General features: G+C 44.6%; 1 protein-coding gene across 1 annotated transcript in view; it reads right to left on the bottom strand.

Moving 5' to 3' along the window:
- The window catches only part of ITGA1 (integrin subunit alpha 1), an 81251-nt gene that overhangs the window by 9681 nt on the left and 52201 nt on the right, over window positions 1-19369 (bottom strand). Inside the window, exons 19-24 of the mRNA XM_075268598.1 lie at window positions 6988-7123; window positions 5907-5987; window positions 5208-5284; window positions 4493-4576; window positions 2551-2653; window positions 333-446 (exon numbers count right to left, since the gene is read on the bottom strand). Coding sequence (XP_075124699.1) covers window positions 333-446; window positions 2551-2653; window positions 4493-4576; window positions 5208-5284; window positions 5907-5987; window positions 6988-7123 — 595 coding nt within the window. The remainder of the gene's footprint in view (window positions 1-332; window positions 447-2550; window positions 2654-4492; window positions 4577-5207; window positions 5285-5906; window positions 5988-6987; window positions 7124-19369) is intronic.

Below are 19369 nucleotides of genomic sequence, written 5' to 3'. Positions count from 1 at the left end.
AAATACACGTCTACAAATACACGTGTAAGGGTCCATTCACACGGCGTAACGCGGCGCTCATTTGGTGCTTATTTTTACGCCGAGCGCCGCGTTACGGGAGCGTTTGCGCCACGCAATTTACGGTGCGCGTTTACGGTCGCGTGTATGTGGTGTTAACCCGATCGTAAAATTTCACCCGCGACTCGATTTACACACTTCTTCAATCACCGCAGACGAAGTAGCTGCTAGTTATTATATAAAACATAGAAATCTTGTTAATATTACATTGCAGATCCAGGATACACTCTGTTACATCTGTAGATAAGAGAAGCATTCAGTAGTAATGCTCTTACATCCGAGTGTGACACATTGGTCAGGTACAGGAGGACGTTGCCATCGGGAGTTTTAAAGTTTAATGAAAGACGGAAATTCATCCTGGGCACCGGGATATAGTCATTCCTCTTAATCTGTAAAATACAACAAAATTATATAGGATAATGTCTAAAATCAATGTGGTCAAGCGTCATATTAGAGCAATGACATGTCATATATAGTATACAGCCCAATACTTAAGGAAGTAATGGAGGAACAGAGTCCTCAAATGTGATCCCTTATCTTAATAATCAGAGCAAAGATTTTTTGGTGTATATTATGACGTTCTACAGAATCTCAGGATGTTCTGCAGGATCTGAGGTGTGTCTTATGATGTTCTGCAGAATCTCTTGTTTGTAATATAATGTTCTGCCGCATTTGAGATACGTATGATGTTCTGCAGCAGCTGAGGTATTGTTTTGATGTTATGATGTATGTGAGATATATATTATCCTGTTCTGCCACAGCTATAGCGACTATTACAATGTTCTGCAGCAGCTGGGGCATCTATTATGATATTCTGATATGTGCATTATGTTTTTTGCAGCAGCTCAGGCCTGGTTCGCATTTACATTCAGTATTCCATTTGGAGAATCCGCTTGGGGACCCCCCTGAACGGAATACCGAACGCATTAAAAAAGCAATGAAACCACATGGACCCCATAGACTATAGTGTTTTCCGCGCGTTGTCCACATAAATCATGTGGTGACAAAAGTGCTGCTTGAAGAACATATGCAGAGTTTATGTACGAACGAGTTACTGGACAGTTCCCATAGATATGTATTATAATTAGGGTTGAGCCGATCCTGACTCCGATCATTTTTCATTCGAATCTGATCTCGATCCCAATGCAAGTCAATGGGATTTTTTTTATTAATCGGAGATCGGATTTTATAAGCAATCCTAGTCACTATACAGCATGGAATCTAAGAATTGTTAGAATCCACGCTGTGTAGTGAATCACTAAGTAGCCAGAGGATTTTTTTTTTTAATCCTCTGGCTACTTAGTCCCCCCTGGTGTCCACTTACCTCCAGAGATGGCTGGTCCGCTGTTCTTCGCCTTGCTGCCGCACCAGCTGCAGTCTTCTTCTCCCTTCGCTGCCCCCTCCCTGCCAGGTTAGGAGAGTGTGGGCGGGTTAGGAGAGTGTGGGCGGGTACTGGTGTTGAGGGAGAATCCCCGCCAGAGTACGGGTCACTTACAGTGGTCAGTCACCTGCTCCAAATCAATCATGCATGTGCGCGTTGACTAGAATGAATTCTGACACATATGTCAGGGTTAATCCCAGTCCATGCAACGAGCGTGATGCCTGTTCACACAGAACTGAGGTTTATTGAGGAAGTTACAGTTTTTATACAGGAATGCAAGAAAGATAAGATAACGGCAGGCTGTAAGCATATACGTCTTGTATCCGAATACACTGGCGATCAGTCATTGGCTCTTAAATTTCAACATCTTTTAGCTTTCGAGTTCCCAGGAAATGATACTGTCTTTCTTGTAAACCACATGACGATCATGTGCGTCAGCATCTGGGTGTGGTACTGGATACAGGCGCCATCTTAATGTATAAACGTTGCACAAAGAAAAATATAATTTCTTAAGCAGTATAAAGCATGTATAAAAATAAGAATAGACATGGTCTACCTTCACACTGGAAGGGGAGATGTCACGTCTCCCTGCCCTGTACCCGCCCACACTCTCCTAACCTGCCCACACTCTCCTAACCTGGCAGGGAGGGGGCAGCGAGGCGAAGAAGACTGCAGCTGGAGCGGCAGCGAGGCGAAGAGCAGCGGAGCAGCCATCTCTGGAGGTAAGTAGCTACTACAGATGTTACTTTAGTCTCCCATTAGAATGAATGGAGGCAGCCGGCGCGCAGGGGGTTAAGGCTGTGTGCCGGCTGCTTCCATTCATTCCTATGGAACCGCAGCGGAGCCTTCACACTGAGTATACACTATATACTCAGTGTGAAGACATTGTGGGAAATACTACCGATCTCGATCCCACCTAAAAAGATCGTGTTCGGAATTCCGATCGCGATTGTGAAATTTTCTCGATCACCGATCGGAATCCGATTTTTTCCGAACACGATCGCTCAACCCTAACTATAATAACCAAATATTAACTGCACCTCACAGTATTCCTCACAGCACACAAGGTCACTTTATATAACGGTGAAAATAATACCGCACACTGGAATTACCAGATAACTCAGATGAATTTCTGGCCCAATCACATCGGTAGAATTAATGACAGCCGGGACTGAATCATTGGCAGGAACACTGATGTGGAATTCCTTTTTAGAACTAAAGAAAAAATCAAAATAAAATAAAATAAAAATAAAAATATATACATTACATTATCCAAAAATCAAGAGATGAAAGGTGAAAATAATATAAGTAATGGAATAGTTGAAAATACAGAGACATTTACTAAACTGGATGGCCAAAATGAACTCTGATAAAGATAAAACTCAACTTTTGATTGTTTTTTTTTTTTTTTTTAAAAAAACTACCCCATATAATAAGTGATGAAAAATGGTTACAAAATTCGGAACAAGTGCAACCCAGCAGTTATGTCCTCTCTTAACTAGCCACTGATATTGTGCAGTGAGAGATATATTAAGGGATGCACTAGTCCTCAATACATTGAACTACACCAATTGCCACCTATTCTATTCATTCCTGTGGTCTCCCTGGTATATGGTGTATCAAGAAATGTATCCCTGTGTGAGGGATAAAGAGGGTTAGTATAAAACAGGAAAGCCTGCACAATAATCTGGCACGCTGCTGTGTAACAATGTAACCCAATGATTAACCCTCTAATAAGCGGAGACTGCTAGATACTCCACCCTGGTATGTTGGGAATTGCTATGTCAGACCTGGGGTATGGATACCACCCCCCGAATATCTTGTATTCTGACAAGTTCGGATCTGCAGACAGTTATAGAGTTATACAGGATCACAGTGATCCGCAATAAATTGCTCACTATCACATGTGTTACATAAACCCACCCAATGCTGCCAGCACTAAAAGGTAAGGATGGGTAGAGCATAACCGTCTCATTCTCCCGTCTCATTCTCCGTTTGCACAGATACATAAAGTGCCCCGGGATCGTGCCGATATTAATCAGCTATATTCGCGCAGTTATTTACTGTATGTTATATATTTCTCCACACTTTCTTCTCTCAATTAGCGCAGTGACCTGCAGTCATAATAATACTATAAACTAAATATATAAATAAATAAATTTGAGGTTCTTCGTTGTACATATTGGATCAAACAGTAGGAAGCCCTATACCTGCCCCGACAAGGCGACCTCATTAAGATAAGACCCTACACTAATACCTCTCCCGGACCCAAGTATGGGTCTGCAGTATGAACACAGGGCAATGACATACCTCTCCTGGACCAGAATAGGTCTACAGTGTGAACACAAGGGAAGTAAGATCCAGAGAATACTCAACTTAAATGGCCTTGGGGAAATGGGTTCTCTGTCGGGGCAGGTACAGGGCTTCCTACTGTTTGATCCAATATGTACAACGAAGAACCTCAGATTTATTTATATATTTAGTTTATAGTATTTTTATAGTTTTTCTTTGTTCCTTTGTGCTGTGTCAGAGTGCTGCTATATTTTTCTGTTTTTATGTATTTTGCCATGGTAGCTTGCATCTGTTCACATTGGGAGGTACTGTCTGAATTTTCTTCTATGTAGATAGATAGATAGATAGATAGATAGATAGATAGATAGATAGATAGATAAAGATAGATATGAGATAGATAGATATCAGATAGATAGATAGATAGATAGATAGATAGATAGATAGATAGATAGATAGGAGATAGATAGATGATAGATAGATAGATAGATAGATAGATAGATATTAGATAGATGGATAGATGATAGATAGATATTAGATAGATAGATAGATAGGAGATAGATAGATAGATATTAGATAGATAGATAGATATTAGATAGATAGATAGATATTAGATAGATAGATAGATAGATAGATAGATAGATAGATGATAGATAGATAGATATTAGATAGATAGATAGATAGATGATAGATAGATAGATGATAGATAGATAGATAGATAGATAGATAGATAGATAGATAGATAGATAGATATTCAGTACATACCCAGTAAATGTCATCCAAGTCTCGTATTTAACTGAAAATTTGATGTTTTTTCTGTTATCGTCCAAATTCTTCTCTTCACTATCACTGTAAGGAAACAACAGAGCTGCATTCATATCCATTATCTTGATACTACTGTGTGAATTACGGCTTACTGTATGCTTACTCTAGTCCAATTAACCCAATAGTATCTAATTTGTCAAACCACACACTAAGCTTTCATATACAGGGGTGCAGTATGGGGGGGGGGCACACATTATGACCTGTGGGGATGTAATATGCAACAACGGTCTAAAGCCAAAGTGGAAGTAGTTATGAACAGTAGTGGGGATGGGTAAGTGAATATCGACCATTACTTGCTGGAATAATCTAGTAGGTAGCGGTGTGATGTCACTCTGTGGAGACAATGTGTGCAATATATTGTGTGGGGGGTTGTATAGTGTGTGGGGACCAATAAAGGGTCAGTATCCTGTGTGGGGTCCAATAAAGGGGGCAATATATTGTATAGGGAACAATAAACGGGGGCAGTAAAGAGGGAAATACTCTTGTGTGGGACAATATATTGCCCCTATACTGACCCCCATAGAGTATATTGTACACTGTATGGGGGCCAATACAGTGGATGTATGTATAGGGGGGGGGGGGGGTCAGTAAAGGGTTCATTATACTGCATGGGTCCCAGTAAAGGTTATTAAAATAAGGATTATTTATACCATACCTTACTGCATTGATAGATATGGACACTTTATCCAGAAGGTGCGAGATATTGAACTGGAAAGTTACCGTGAATGTGATCTTCAAATGGAGAAAGAAAAAAAGTCATCGTATTATAGCTATATGAGACCGAGTCAATCCACTATCCAATAAGATGTTATAACACAACTATAGATCCGGCCCTTGGAAACTTTTTGGAAAAAATTTGGTCAGAAAAAGTATGTTGAAATAACACACCTTGAAATATCCTGTTGTTCTCTATGGGTCAGACATGTAACTATCTTTTTGGAAAATTTCTTGGTAATATTAATTAATTAATTTTCTTGGTAATATTAATTAATTGATGGATATTCTATTCTATATAGGCAATGCAAAAATAAGTATACCTAACGCTCTGCTCACATCTACTGTACATAGTAGTCTCTGATAAAAATGTAAACCAAAGGCAGTGTTGGATGAATCTCAAGATGGACACCGACAGCACCGACAGACCCCATTGGCTTATAATGGGGTCCATCAGGTTATGTTGTGGTGTCAACTACTACATATTTTTATGACAGGCTATTATACCAAAAAAAAATCATTGTACTGTGTAGATCCATGAGTCCACTGTACTCATGAGTCTATCACCTCCCCACCAGTCAACGATGGCACCAATGCATTTGCCTTCATACACAGTAGACTGTGATAGTCTATAACCTACCGATTCAGCGCGCCTTAGGAAAGGATATCCAACTTTACATGCAAATTCTGTATCAGACTCACAGCTTACTTTTGGTTTATCCTGTGATTAACAGAAAGAGATTAGGAATAGATGGAAAATCTTCTTTAAGAACCCCCCCCTGAAAAAAAAAACCCCAATGAGTATTAACATTTCATTCATTTTTGCTTCATACTTAGCTTCTGCATCAGACTAAGCCCCTGTTTCTGATTCTGTATCCCTTAGCTACTGCTCATGCCTCACCCTCCCCTCTCCATAGACTTCTATAGACACATGTAATCTGCCATATATTGGGAAAAATATGAAACCTCTTCCTGACCTGTAACACGCCATACAACTGCAGAGATGGCAATCCCCATAAAAATAGTACCCTCCTAACTTCTGATAGAAGTCTCCTGCAGTCCATCTCAAGATCAGTATACAATTAAACAACAGAGAATAGACCTTCCCGTGCCGAAACATTTCTGCCAGGAAGATCATAATATCACCAGTGACATGAAAATGTTGATTTTAAGAGGGGATTTTAAATCAAGAAAACAGCGACTGATTTATGAATACAAGTGCATGACCCTATTTAAGACTCTGGACAATGGAATGAATGCATCACATGGTTTCATGTCATTCTATACAAATCACTGAACTAAGACAGCCATAAAGATTTTTATATTTATATTTACTTATATTTATATAAGTTTTTATATGTACAGTATATAGTAATAAGCCTCTTCCCCCCTCCCTCCTGTAATCCTATCCCTGTGTCCAGTTATACATAAATATGCAGCCTACAGAGAGTGTTTTTAGATATATCTGAGGAAGAAGCCCAGAGTAAGCTTCGAAACGTCATATTCTGTCATCATTATGAGTTAGCCATTAAAAAAAAAAAAGGTATCACCTACTGAAGATTTGCAAGTTTTTTTTTTTTTTTTATATTTCATAACCACTGGCTAACACAGTACAAAAACTTGTTTAACATAAAAAATAGAGCATTTTTTTGGTCACACAGAACAAACTTTCTAATGGACTTGATTGACTTCTACTATGAAATGCCATCTATGTCGTTTACCTCTATTCCAGCTAGTATAATATTCGGGGAGTACTTCATTGTGACAGTAGGGTTATAGGCGCTGTCCCAGTTGTTCCGTAATGTCACAGTAACGTTGAACTTGTCTTTGTTATATTTTACCACTGTCTGCTTAAAACTAAGGGGAAAAAAAGAAAATCTGAATCAGATGAATATGAGACATGGATGTCGTCAATATAACGTTTAGATCATAAAGTGTAACCCAAAGTTTTCTATCTTTTTCCAAATTCTCAACTATGGACATACAGAAGTGTGACTTGGTCCTTAGCTCCTGTAACATCTGTATCGGGGTCCTCAAAATGTATAATATTGGTGTCTCCTAATATGGCAGGGGATTTGTTGGGATACCTATTTACCAACTGGACCCTGCCTGCAAGGGTTTATAATTAGAGATGAGCAAGTAGTGTTCGATCGAATACTACGGTATTCGAAATACTCGTACTTAATCGAACACTACTAGCTGTTCGAAGTTTAATGTTCGAAGCAGAACCAGCATTGATTGGCAGAATGCTATACATTCTGCCAATCAACGCTGGTTCTTCTCTTACCTTTCCGAAGTCTTCTCCGCGCTGCGTCCCTGCGTCTTCTTCCAGGTGGAATTCACTCTGCCTAGGCATCTGGCCTAGGCAGAGCTGACTGCGCATGCACGGGCATGCACGCGCATACACACGCATGCGAAGTCGGCTCTGTCTAGGCCGGATGCCTAGGCAAAGTGAATTCCACCTGGAAGAGGACGCAGGGACCCTGCGCCGGGAGAAGACTTCAAGCAGAATCCAGCCCGACCGTCACTCATGGACTTGGTAAGTGTGCTTTTATCGAATGTTGCCTACCCCTGAAATGAGCATTTCCCCCCCATAGACTATAATGGGGTTCGAAATCCGTTCGAACAGTCGAACAGTGTGCGGCTGTTCGAATCGGATTTCGAACCTCGGACACTTTAGTGTTCGCTCATCTCTACTTATAATGTACAAGGGAAGAGAGGTGGAGACAATAGTTGCGGGTAGACCCTGTTCAGATGGTGGTGGGGTGGCCTCAGGGTTATTGAAAGTTGTAGGTGATTCTTCAGGGTCCTCTTGGAGGATGGGGTGGGGGAGGGCAGTCTTATATGTCAGTGGTGGTGATTTCCAGAGTGTAGGGGGTATGCAGGAGAAATCTTGGAGGAGGTTGTATGAAGAGAGGATGAGGCTAGGTTCATGGACCTCCAAGGATCTCCTTCGTTCATAGCGGATACAAGTGTGTTGTGAACCTTCTACTGTGGGTTCTCACAACTGTAGTTTAGGATAAAGAGGTGACATTCAATGTGATAAAATGTGTATATATTGTGTTATGTGTAACTCTAATTTGTATGGAAATTTCAATCCACATGCCAATATATAGGTAGTTCATAAGTCCAGTCAGGCATTGGGACACCGGACCATCGGAGATCTTGCTCATCAACAGCCCTATATTTCTCACAAAAGGAAATTATGACATCACGGGTGGGAGGTTGTAGGAAGTAGCTTTGGGGGTCAGGGGTCCATGAATGTGATGAGGTTCATGATTTTAGGGTCAGATTCTTTGGAGACACATCTAATGGGAGATCAGTTTGTTTTCACAGAAGATAGAAGTATATTCACCTGGTAGACACATTGAAGCAGTTTTTGTTATTGTACCATTCAGCTGAGTGAAACTTGCAGGCAGCCATGTGCTTGCCATTCATGAGGAGCGCATTTCAACCTAAAATCTCCTTCAGGTGAATGTACCCTTAGCAAGGTCGGACTGGGGTGTCTAGGATCCACCAGTGGAATTGTTTCTAGGGGCCCACCATCAGGACCCCTGCAGACCAGCGATACTGAGACAGGGCGGCTAAACATAATACTATGTGCAACAACGCACTATCTAAATCTACTTCTGCACACTGTATGTAAAGCGAACAGCGCAGCTCCTAGAAATGTTACCATTACCTGTAGCCACGCTGTCCTGGAAGAGCTGATCTGCAGAGGTCCTGGCTGTTGTATCAGCACAGATGTAATATTGATGGCCTATCCTAAGGACAGACCATCAATATTATAAAGATGGATAAATCCTTTAAAGATTTGTCCAGAAATTGGAGCAGCCCATGTGCTGGGCGGGAGGTGTAAAATAAATAAAAAGCGCCTTCACCTGTCCCCGTTGCTCCATTGTCTGCTGCCAGTGTCCATTTAGTCTTGTGCCGGCGCCTCCTTGATGGGAGTCCTGCACCTCATGTGATAGCTGAAACTAATCAACTTTCCCGTTCTGTGTCCCTGGTGAAGAGCTATCGTTGCCATTACCGTAGCGATTCAGTGTCAGAAGGGCGTCTATTGCGCTGTACTGTGAGAGGGGGCATTGCTTACCATCTAGCGATAGACGTTGCTGTGAAGAAGAGAGTTCCTGACTGACTGTCAGAAACGCCCTTCTGACAGTGAAGAGCTACGGTACCAGCACGATAGCTCTTCACCGGGGGACACAAAAAGGGAAAGGCGATTGGCGGCAATGCATCAGTTTCTCCTGCGGCACTTTTTGCAGAAACTCCACAGAGGTTTCCTCTGTGGACTTTTTGCTTCTATTATACCTACAGTATAGGGACACTAAGTGTTTCTGTAGGTATAAGAGACATAAGATAAGATAATCCTTTAATAGTCCCACCTTGGGGAAATTTCAGCGTGTTACAGCAGCATAGTAATACAGATACAGGATAATACAGAGTAATATGTTACAGACGTAGACACAGATAAGCTGAGAAGAGAAGATATACTAGGAGTCCATGGCAGCTAAGGAAAAACAGAAGAGAAAGAGGAAGACCTCATGGTGAAACACGTTCAGAATAAGCGGCGTCTAAAGCAGCTCCATTCATTTCTATGGGAGCGGGGATACGAGCGCTCCCCATAGAAATGAATGGGCTGCTTCTTTCACTCCGTGCAGTCCCATTGAAGTGAATGGGGAGTGCCGGCGTATACGGCAAGCTCTGCTCATGCCGGAGCGTACACGCCGGCACTCCCCATTCACTTCAATGGGACTGCACGGAGTGAAAGAAGCAGCCCATTCATTTCTATGGGGAGCGCTCGTATCCCCGCTCCCATAGAAATGAATGGAGCTGCTTTAGACGCCGCTTATTCTGAACGTGTTTTACGTTCAGAATAAGCTAGCGTTTACTCAGTGTGAATGCACCCTAACACTGTAACACATGATAGCGGTGTGGTGTGCTGACCGCTGGCAGGACCGCCGCTCAAAGATTCAGCGGTGAGTTGCCCTGCTCCACACAGATCTTTTAAACCTCCTACTCCGCCCTCCAGGCTGTTGTGATCCAATCTCCATCATGCTGAAAACACACCTCTTCCATGTCACTCCCCTAGCCCACGTGGGGCACATCTCCCTCATGCATTACAATGTACCACCCACTAGGCTGAACTTCAGTCCAAGCGCAGAGGATTATACCGTTCTGTTTCTTCACACATGCGCATTACATTCTACATCGTGCCGAACCTTTTCACAGTCAGCACGCTACCAATATACTGTACCTGCGTCTATGCATGTGAACGGTCCCCATATTCTAAAGCGCTACCAAGCCTGGATCAATAGATCCACATACATATAGAAAAAAAACAAAAAAAACTCAAAAAAAAAATAAATATTTTTTTTTCTTTTTTTCTTTTTCTTCTATCCTTCCTTTTGAGTGTTATTGGGACGTATCCAGGAACAATTATCCCACTAAATAGAGCGCCCCTTTTATATATATACCAAAAATACATGAGCGAAGGTAAATATCACCAATAACCAGGTATTGTCACACAAACTAAATGCTGCAGTCATTAGTAACATGCAGCAGGAGGATGAAAAGGGGGAGAACTAAGGTGTGAAATAGCAGACCTGTAAGAATATTGAGTAGGAGAACCATATTATATTGGGACAACAGCATATCATGCCGGACACGTTTATGTAAAATAGATTCCATCTGAATAGTCTAAAAGTAGAGATGAGCGAACACTAAAATGTTCGAGGTTCGAAATTCGATTCGAACAGCCGCTCAATGTTCGTGTGTTCGAACGGGTTTCGAACCCCATTATAGTCTATGGGGAACAGATACTCGTTAAGGGGGAAACCCAAATCCGTGTCTGGAGGGTCACCAAGTCCACTATGACACCCCAGGAAATGATGCCAACACCTCTGGAATGACACTGGGACAGCAGGGAAAGCATGTCTGGGGGCATCTAACACACCAAAGACCCTCTATTACCCCAACATCACAGCCTAACAACTACACACTTTACACACTCAATACCACCTCTCTGACAGTAGGAAAACACCTTGAAACATGTGTATTTGGCACTTGCAGTGAGGAGAGCTTGTCACCAGCAGTGAATTTGGCCCTTGTAGTAAGTTGAGGTTGGCACCAACATTTGTTTTGAAAATCAGGGTGGATTGAGCCTCTAACCAGCAGAGTTTGGGCAAATTCATGGTGGAGGGAGCCTCTAACCAGCCCAGTTTGGACCAATTCATGGTGGAGGGAGCCTCTAAAAACCCCAGTTTGGACCAATTCATGATGGAGGGAGTCTCTAAACAGCCCAGTTTGGGCAAATTCATGGTGGAGGGAGCCTCTAAAAACCCCCAGTTTGGACCAATTCATGGTGGAGGGAGCCTCTAAAAACCCCAGTTTGGACCAATTCATGGTGGAGGGAGCCTCTAAACAGCCCAGTTTGGGCAAATTCATGGTGGAGGGAGCCTCTAAACAGCCCAGTTTGGGCAAATTCATGGTGGAGGGAGCCTCTAAAAACCCCAGTTTGGACCAATTCATGGTGGAGGGAGCCTCTAAAAACCCCAGTTTGGACCAATTCATGGTGGAGGGAGCCTCTAAAAACCCCAGTTTGGACCAATTCATGGTGGAGGGAGCCTCTAAAAACCCCAGTTTGGACCAATTCATGATGGAGGGAGCCTCTAAATAGCCCAGTTTGGGCAAATTCATGGTGGAGGGAGCCTCTAAAAACCCCCAGTTTGGACCAATTCATGGTGGAGGGAGCCTCTAAAAACCCCAGTTTGGACCAATTCATGGTGGAGGGAGCCTCTAAACAGCTCAGTTTGGGCAAATTCATGGTGGAGGGAGCCTCTAAACAGCCCAGTTTGGACCAATTCATGGTGGAGGGAGCCTCTAAAAACCCCAGTTTGGACCAATTCATGGTGGAGGGAGCCTCTAAACAGCCCAGTTTGGGCAAATTCATGGTGGAGGGAGCCTCTAAACAGCCCAGTTTGGGCAAATTCATGGTGGAGGGAGCCTCTAGCCAGCCCAGTTTGGACCAATTCATGGTGGAGGGAGCCTCTAAAAAACCCAGTTTGGACCAATTCATGGTGGAGGGAGCCTATAAACAGCCCAGTTTGGACCAATTCATGGTGGAGGGAGCCTCTAAAAACCCCAGTTTGGACCAATTCATGGTGGAGGGAGCCTCTAAAAACCCCAGTTTGGACCAATTCATGGTGGAGGGAGCCTCTAAAAACCCCAGTTTGGGCAAATTCATGGTGGAGGGAGCCTCTAACCAGCCCAGTTTGGACCAATTCATGGTGGAGGGAGCCTCTAAAAACCCCAGTTTGGACCAATTCATGGTGGAGGGAGCCTCTAAACAGCCCAGTTTGGACCAATTCATGGTGGAGGGAGCCTCTAAAAACCCCAGTTTGGACCAATTCATGGTGGAGGGAGCCTCTAAACAGCCCAGTTTGGGCAAATTCATGATGGAGGGAGCCTCTAAACAGCCCAGTTTGGGCAAATTCATGGTGGAGGGAGCCTCTAAAAACCCCCAGTTTGGACCAATTCATGGTGGAGGGAGCCTCTAAAAACCCCAGTTTGGACCAATTCATGGTGGAGGGAGCCTCTAAACAGCCCAGTTTGGACCAATTCATGGTGGAGGGAGCCTCTAAAAACCCCAGTTTGGACCAATTCATGGTGGAGGGAGCCTCTAAACAGCCCAGTTTGGACCAATTCATGGTGGAGGGAGCCTCTAAACAGCCCTGTTTGGGCAAATTCATGGTGGAGGGAGCCTCTAACCAGTCCAGTTTGGATCAATTCATGGTGGAGGGAGCCTCTAAAAACCCCAGTTTGGACCAATTCATGGTGGAGGGAGCCTCTAAACAGCCCAGTTTGGACCAATTCATGGTGGAGGGAGCCTCTAAAAACCCCAGTTTGGACCAATTCATGGTGGAGGGAGCCTCTAAACAGCCCAGTTTGGGCAAATTCATGGTGGAGGGAGCCTCTAAACAGCCCAGTTTGGGCAAATTCATGGTGGAGGGAGCCTCTAACCAGCCCAGTTTGGACCAATTCATGGTGGAGGGAGCCTCTAAAAACCCCAGTTTGGACCAATTCATGGTGGAGGGAGCCTCTAAACAGCCCAGTTTGGACCAATTCATGGTGGAGGGAGCCTCTAAAAACCCCAGTTTGGACCAATTCATGGTGGAGGGAGCCTCTAAACAGCCCAGTTTGGACCAATTCATGGTGGAGGGAGCCTCTAACCAGCAGAGTTGTGGGAAAGCAGGGTGGAGGGAGCCTCTAACCAGCAGAGTTGGTGGAAATCAGGGTGGAGGGAGCCTCTAACCAGCAGAGTTGTGGGAAAGCTGGGTGGAGGGAGCCTCTAACCAGCAGAGTTGTGGGAAAGCAGGGTGGAGGGAGCCTCTAACCAGCAGAGTTGTGGGAAAGCAGGGTGGAGGGAGCCTCTAACCAGCAGAGTTGTGGGAAAACAGGGTGGAGGGAGCCTCTAACCAGCAGAGTTGGTGGAAATCAGGGTGGAGGGAGCCTCTAACCAGCAGAGTTGGGGGAAATCAGGGTGGAGGGAGCCTAGTATTAGCAGAATTGTGCAACGCTTATGGTGGATGAGTATGAGGATGCGGAGGAATTGGAGAGGTTGAGTACAGACATGGAGTTTCATGTTGGGGTGCTTTACACAGGTGGACACAAAAATGAAGGCTCTATCCAGTGGTGGTTCATTTTTATCAAAGTGAGCCGGTCGGCACTCTCAGCTGACAGACGGGTGCGCTTGTCAGTGATGATGCCACCGGCTGCACTGAACACCCTCTCAGATAGGACGCTGGCGGCAGGACAGGACAGCACCTCCAAGGCATATAGGGCAAGTTCAAGCCACAGGTCCAACTTCGACACCCAATACGTGTAGGGCGCAGAGGGGTCGGAGAGGACAGGGCTGTGGTCGGAAAGGTATTCCCGCAACATGCGCCTATACTTCTCACGCCTGGTGACACTAGGACCCTCCGTGGCGGCACTTTGGTGAGGGGGTGCCATCAAGGTGTCCCAGACCTTAGACAGTGTGCCCCTCGTTTGTGTGGACCGGTGAGAACTTGGTTGCCTACTGGAGGAACTGCCCTCCCTGCCGCCAACGTCACATGCTGGAAACATCTCCATCATATTCTGCACCAATTGCCTGTGGCAAGCATTGATGCGATTGGCCCTCCCCTCTACCGGAATAAAAGACGAGATGTTGTTTTTATACCGGGGGTCAAGGATAGCAAAGATCCAGTACTGGTTGTCCTCCATGATTTTGACAATACGCTTGTCGGTTGTAAAGCACCCCAACATGAACTCAGCCATGTCTGCCACAGTGTTAGTTGGCATGACTCCTCTGGCCCCACCGGAAAGTTCAATCTCCATTTCCTCCTCATCCTCCATGTCTACCCATCCGCGCTGCAACAATGGGACGATTCGAAGTTGCCCGGAAGCCTCCTGTATCACCATCACATCATCGGACAACTCTTCTTCCTCCTCCTCCTCCTCCTCCTCCATTAAACGCAGTGAAGCGGACAGATGTGTGGACCTACTCTCCAGCTGTGACGGATCGGATGCTATCCCTAACTCCTCTGTGTGATCTGAGTTATCCCTGATGTCAATCAGGGATTCTCTCAGAACACACAAGAGCGGGATTGTAAGGCTCACCATCGCATCCTCAGAGCTCACCCTCCTTGTGGACTCCTCAAAGACCCGTAGGATGTCACAAAGGACTCTCATCCATGGCCACTCATGGATGTGAAACTGAGGCAGCTGACTTTGTGGCACCCTAGGGTTTTGTAGCTGGTATTCCATCAAAGGTCTCTGCTGCTCAACCACTCTATTCAACATCTGAAACGTTGAGTTCCAGCGTGTGGGGACGTCGCACAAAAGCCGGTGTTGTGGCACATGCAGGCATTGCTGGAGAGATTTTAAGCTAGCAGCGGCTACTGTCGACTTGCGAAAGTGGGCGCACATGCGCCGCGGTAGAGGAGGAGGAGGAGGGGGGTGTTCTTCTCGTGTCCCTGCCAGGAATGTTAGGCGGGGAGACGAGGTACACCGGGCCAGTTTGGGAAGCAGTCCCAGCCTCAACTACATTCACCCAGTGTGCCGTCAGTGAAATGTAGCGTCCCTGTCTGCATGCACTTGTCCACGCGTCGGTGGTCAAGTGGACCTTTGTGCAAAGCGTGGAACTAAGGGCCCGCCTGATGTTGAGTGACACGTGCTGGTGCAAGGCGGGGACGGCACACCGGGAGAAGTAGTGACGGCTAGGGACGGCATAGCGAGGTGCCGCAGTTGCCATCAGGTCCAGGAAGGCGGGAGTTTCAACAAGCCGGAACGCCAACATCTCCTGGGCCAGCAGTTTAGCGATGTTGGCGTTCAAGGCTTGCGCGTGTGGGTGGTTAGCAGTGTATTTCTGCCGCCGCTCCAATGTCTGAGAGATGGTGGGTTGTTGTAAAGAAGCGCCTGATGGTGCCTTTGATGGTGCAGGAGAAGGAGATAAGACAGGAACAGGGGAGGATGAGGGAGAAGTCAACAAAGTGGCGGAGGCAGATGAAGTGGTGTCCTGGCTCGTCCTCTGGAGTGCATCGCCAGCACAGTCAGCAGTGGCAGTGGCAGAGGCAGAGGCAGTGGCAGAGGCAGTGGCAGTGGCATGAACGGCAGGCGGCCTTTGTCCTGCCGTTGCTGCCTGCCACTGATTCCAGTGCTTGGATTCCAAATGACGGCGCATTGAAGTGGTGGACAGGTTGCTCTTCTCAGAGCCCCTAATCAATTTCGAGAGGCAAATTGTGCAGACAACACTATATCTGTCCTCGGCGCATTCCTTGAAAAAACTCCACACCTTCGAGAAACGTGCCCTCGAGGTGGGAGTTTTTCGGGGCTGGGTACGAACTGGAACATCTTGGGAGATTACGGGTGTGGCCTGGCTTCGCCTAAGCTGCTGACCTCTGCCTCTGCCTCTAGCTACCCTTTTTGGTGCTGCACCTGCCTCAACATCCACACTACTTTCCCCGCTTGACATCCCCCCTGTCCAGGTCGGGTCAGTGTCCTCATCATCCACCACTTCCTCTTCCAACTCCTGTCTCATCTGCTCCTCCCGCACAATGCGCCGGTCAACTGGATGCCCTGACGGCAACTGCGTCACATCATCGTCGATGAGGGTGGGTTGCTGGTCATCCACCACCAAATCGAACGGAGATGGAGGAGGCTCTAGTGTTTGAGCATCTGGACACAGATGCTCCTCTGTTAGGTTCGTGGAATCGTGACGTGGAGAGGCAGGTTGAGGGACAATGAAAGGAGCGGAGAATAGCTCTGGGGAGCGGGGACAGTTGGGGTTATTGTTCTGTGAAGCTTGGGAATTTTGGGAGGAAGGAGGACAAGACTGTTGGGTAATAGGAGGAGAGGAGGCAGAGTCTGACTGGCTGCTGGACAATGTGCTGTAAGCGTTCTCTGACAGCCATTGCAAGACCTGTTCCTGGTTCTCGGGCCTACTAAGGTTTGTACCCTGCAGTTTAGTTAATGTGGCAAGCAACCCTGGCACTGTGGAGTGGCGCAATGCTTGCTGCCCCACAGGAGTAGGCACGGGACGCCCTGTGGCTTCACTGCTACCTTGCTCCCCAGAACCATTCCCCCGACCTCGCCCACGGCCTCGTCCACGTCCCTTTCCGGGAGCCTTGCGCATTTTGAATTCCCAGTTAGAAATTGGCACTATATACCAGTAGCAAAAATTGTGGGTGCACGAAACCCCAATATATTCTTTGAATTCCCAGTCAGACAATGGCACTATATACCAGTAGCAAGAAATGAGGGTATTTGTAACCCCAATATATTCTTTGAATTCCCAGTCAGACAATGGCACTATATACCAGTAGCAAAAATTGTGGGTGCACGTAACCCCAATATATTCTTTGAATTACCAGTCAGAAACTGGCACTATATGGCAGTAGCAAGAAATGAGGGTATTTGTAACCCCAATATATTCTTTGAATTCCCAGTCAGACAATGGCACTATATACCAGTAGCAAGAAATGAGGGTATTTATAACCCCAATATATTCTTTGAATTCCCAGTCAGACAATGGCACTATATACCAGTAGCAAGAAATGAGGGTATTTATAACCCCAATATATTCTTTGAATTCCCAGTCAGACAATGGCACTATATACCAGTAGCAAGAAATGAGGGTATTTATAATCCCAATATATTCTTTGAATTACCAGTCAGACAATGGCACTATATACCAGTAGCAAAAATTGTGGGTGCACGTAACCCCAATATATTCTTTGAATTACCAGTCAGAAACTGGCACTATATGGCAGTAGCAAGAAATGAGGGTATTTGTAACCCCAATATATTCTTTGAATTCCCAGTCAGACAATGGCACTATATACCAGTAGCAAGAAATGAGGGTATTTATAACCCCAATATATTCTTTGAATTCCCAGTCAGACAATGGCACTATATACCAGTAGCAAGAAATGAGGGTATTTATAACCCCAATATATTCTTTGAATTACCAGTCAGACAATGGCACTATATGGCAGTAGCAAGAAATGAGGGTATTTATAACCCCAATATATTCTTTGAATTCCCAGTCAGACAATGGCACTATATACCAGTAGCAAGAAATGAGGATATTTGTAACCCCAATATATTCTTTGAATTCCCAGTCAGACAATGGCACTATATACCAGTATCAAGAAATGAGGGTATTTATAATCCCAATATATTCTTTGAATTCCCAGTCAGACAATGGCACTATATACCAGTAGCAAAAATTGTGGGTGTACGTAACCCCAATATATTCTTTGAATTACCAGTCAGAAACTGGCACTATATGGCAGTAGCAAGAAATGAGGGTATTTGTAACCCCAATATATTCTTTGAATTCCCAGTCAGACAATGGCACTATATACCAGTAGCAAAAATTTTGGGTGCACGTAACCCCAATATATTCTTTGAATTACCAGTCAGAAACTGGCACTATATGGCAGTAGCAAGAAATGAGGGTATTTGTAACCCCAATATATTCTTTGAATTACCAGTCAGAAACTGGCACTATATACCAGTAGCAAGAAATGAGGGTATTTGTAACCCCAATATATTCTTTGAATTCCCAGTCAGACAATGGCACTATATACCAGTAGCAAGAAATGAGGGTATTTGTAACCCCAATATATTCTTTGAATTCCCAGTCAGACAATGGCACTATATACCAGTAGCAAGAAATGAGGGTATTTATAACCCCAATATATTCTTTGAATTCCCAGTCAGACAATGGCACTATATACCAGTAGCAAGAAATGAGGGTATTTATAACCCCAATATATTCTTTGAATTCCCAGTCAGACAATGGCACTATATACCAGTAGCAAGAAATGAGGATATTTGTAACCCCAATATATTCTTTGAATTCCCAGTCAGACAATGGCACTATATACCAGTAGCAAGAAATGAGGATATTTGTAACCCCAATATATTCTTTGAATTCCCAGTCAGACAATGGCACTATATACCAGTAGCAAGAAATGAGGGTATTTATAACCCCAATATATTCTTTGAATTCCCAGTCAGACAATGGCACTATATAGCAGTAGCAAAAATTGTGGGTGCACGTAACCCCAATATATTCTTTGAATTCCTAGTCAGACACTGGCACTATATGGCAGTAGCAAGAAATGAGGGTATTTGTATTCCCAATATATTCTTTGAATTCCCAGTCAGACAATGGCACTGTATACCAGTAGTAAAAATTGTGGGTGCACGTAACCCCAATATATTCTTTGAATTACCAGTCAGAAACTGGCACTATATGGCAGTAGCAAGAAATGAGGGTATTTGTAACCCCAATATATTCTTTGAATTCCCAGTCAGACAATGGCACTATATACCAGTAGCAAAAATTTTGGGTGCACGTAACCCCAATATATTCTTTGAATTACCAGTCAGACAATGGCACTATATGGCAGTAGCAAGAAATGAGGGTATTTATAACCCCAATATATTCTTTGAATTACCAGTCAGAAACTGGCACTATATACCAGTAGCAAGAAATGAGGGTATTTGTAACCCCAATATATTCTTTGAATTCCCAGTCAGACAATGGCACTA

The sequence above is a fragment of the Leptodactylus fuscus genome, chromosome 1, assembly GCF_031893055.1.
Source record: "Leptodactylus fuscus isolate aLepFus1 chromosome 1, aLepFus1.hap2, whole genome shotgun sequence".
In the NCBI taxonomy this organism is placed as follows: domain Eukaryota; kingdom Metazoa; phylum Chordata; class Amphibia; order Anura; family Leptodactylidae; genus Leptodactylus; species Leptodactylus fuscus.
This window is presented reverse-complemented; position numbering and strand designations above follow the sequence as displayed.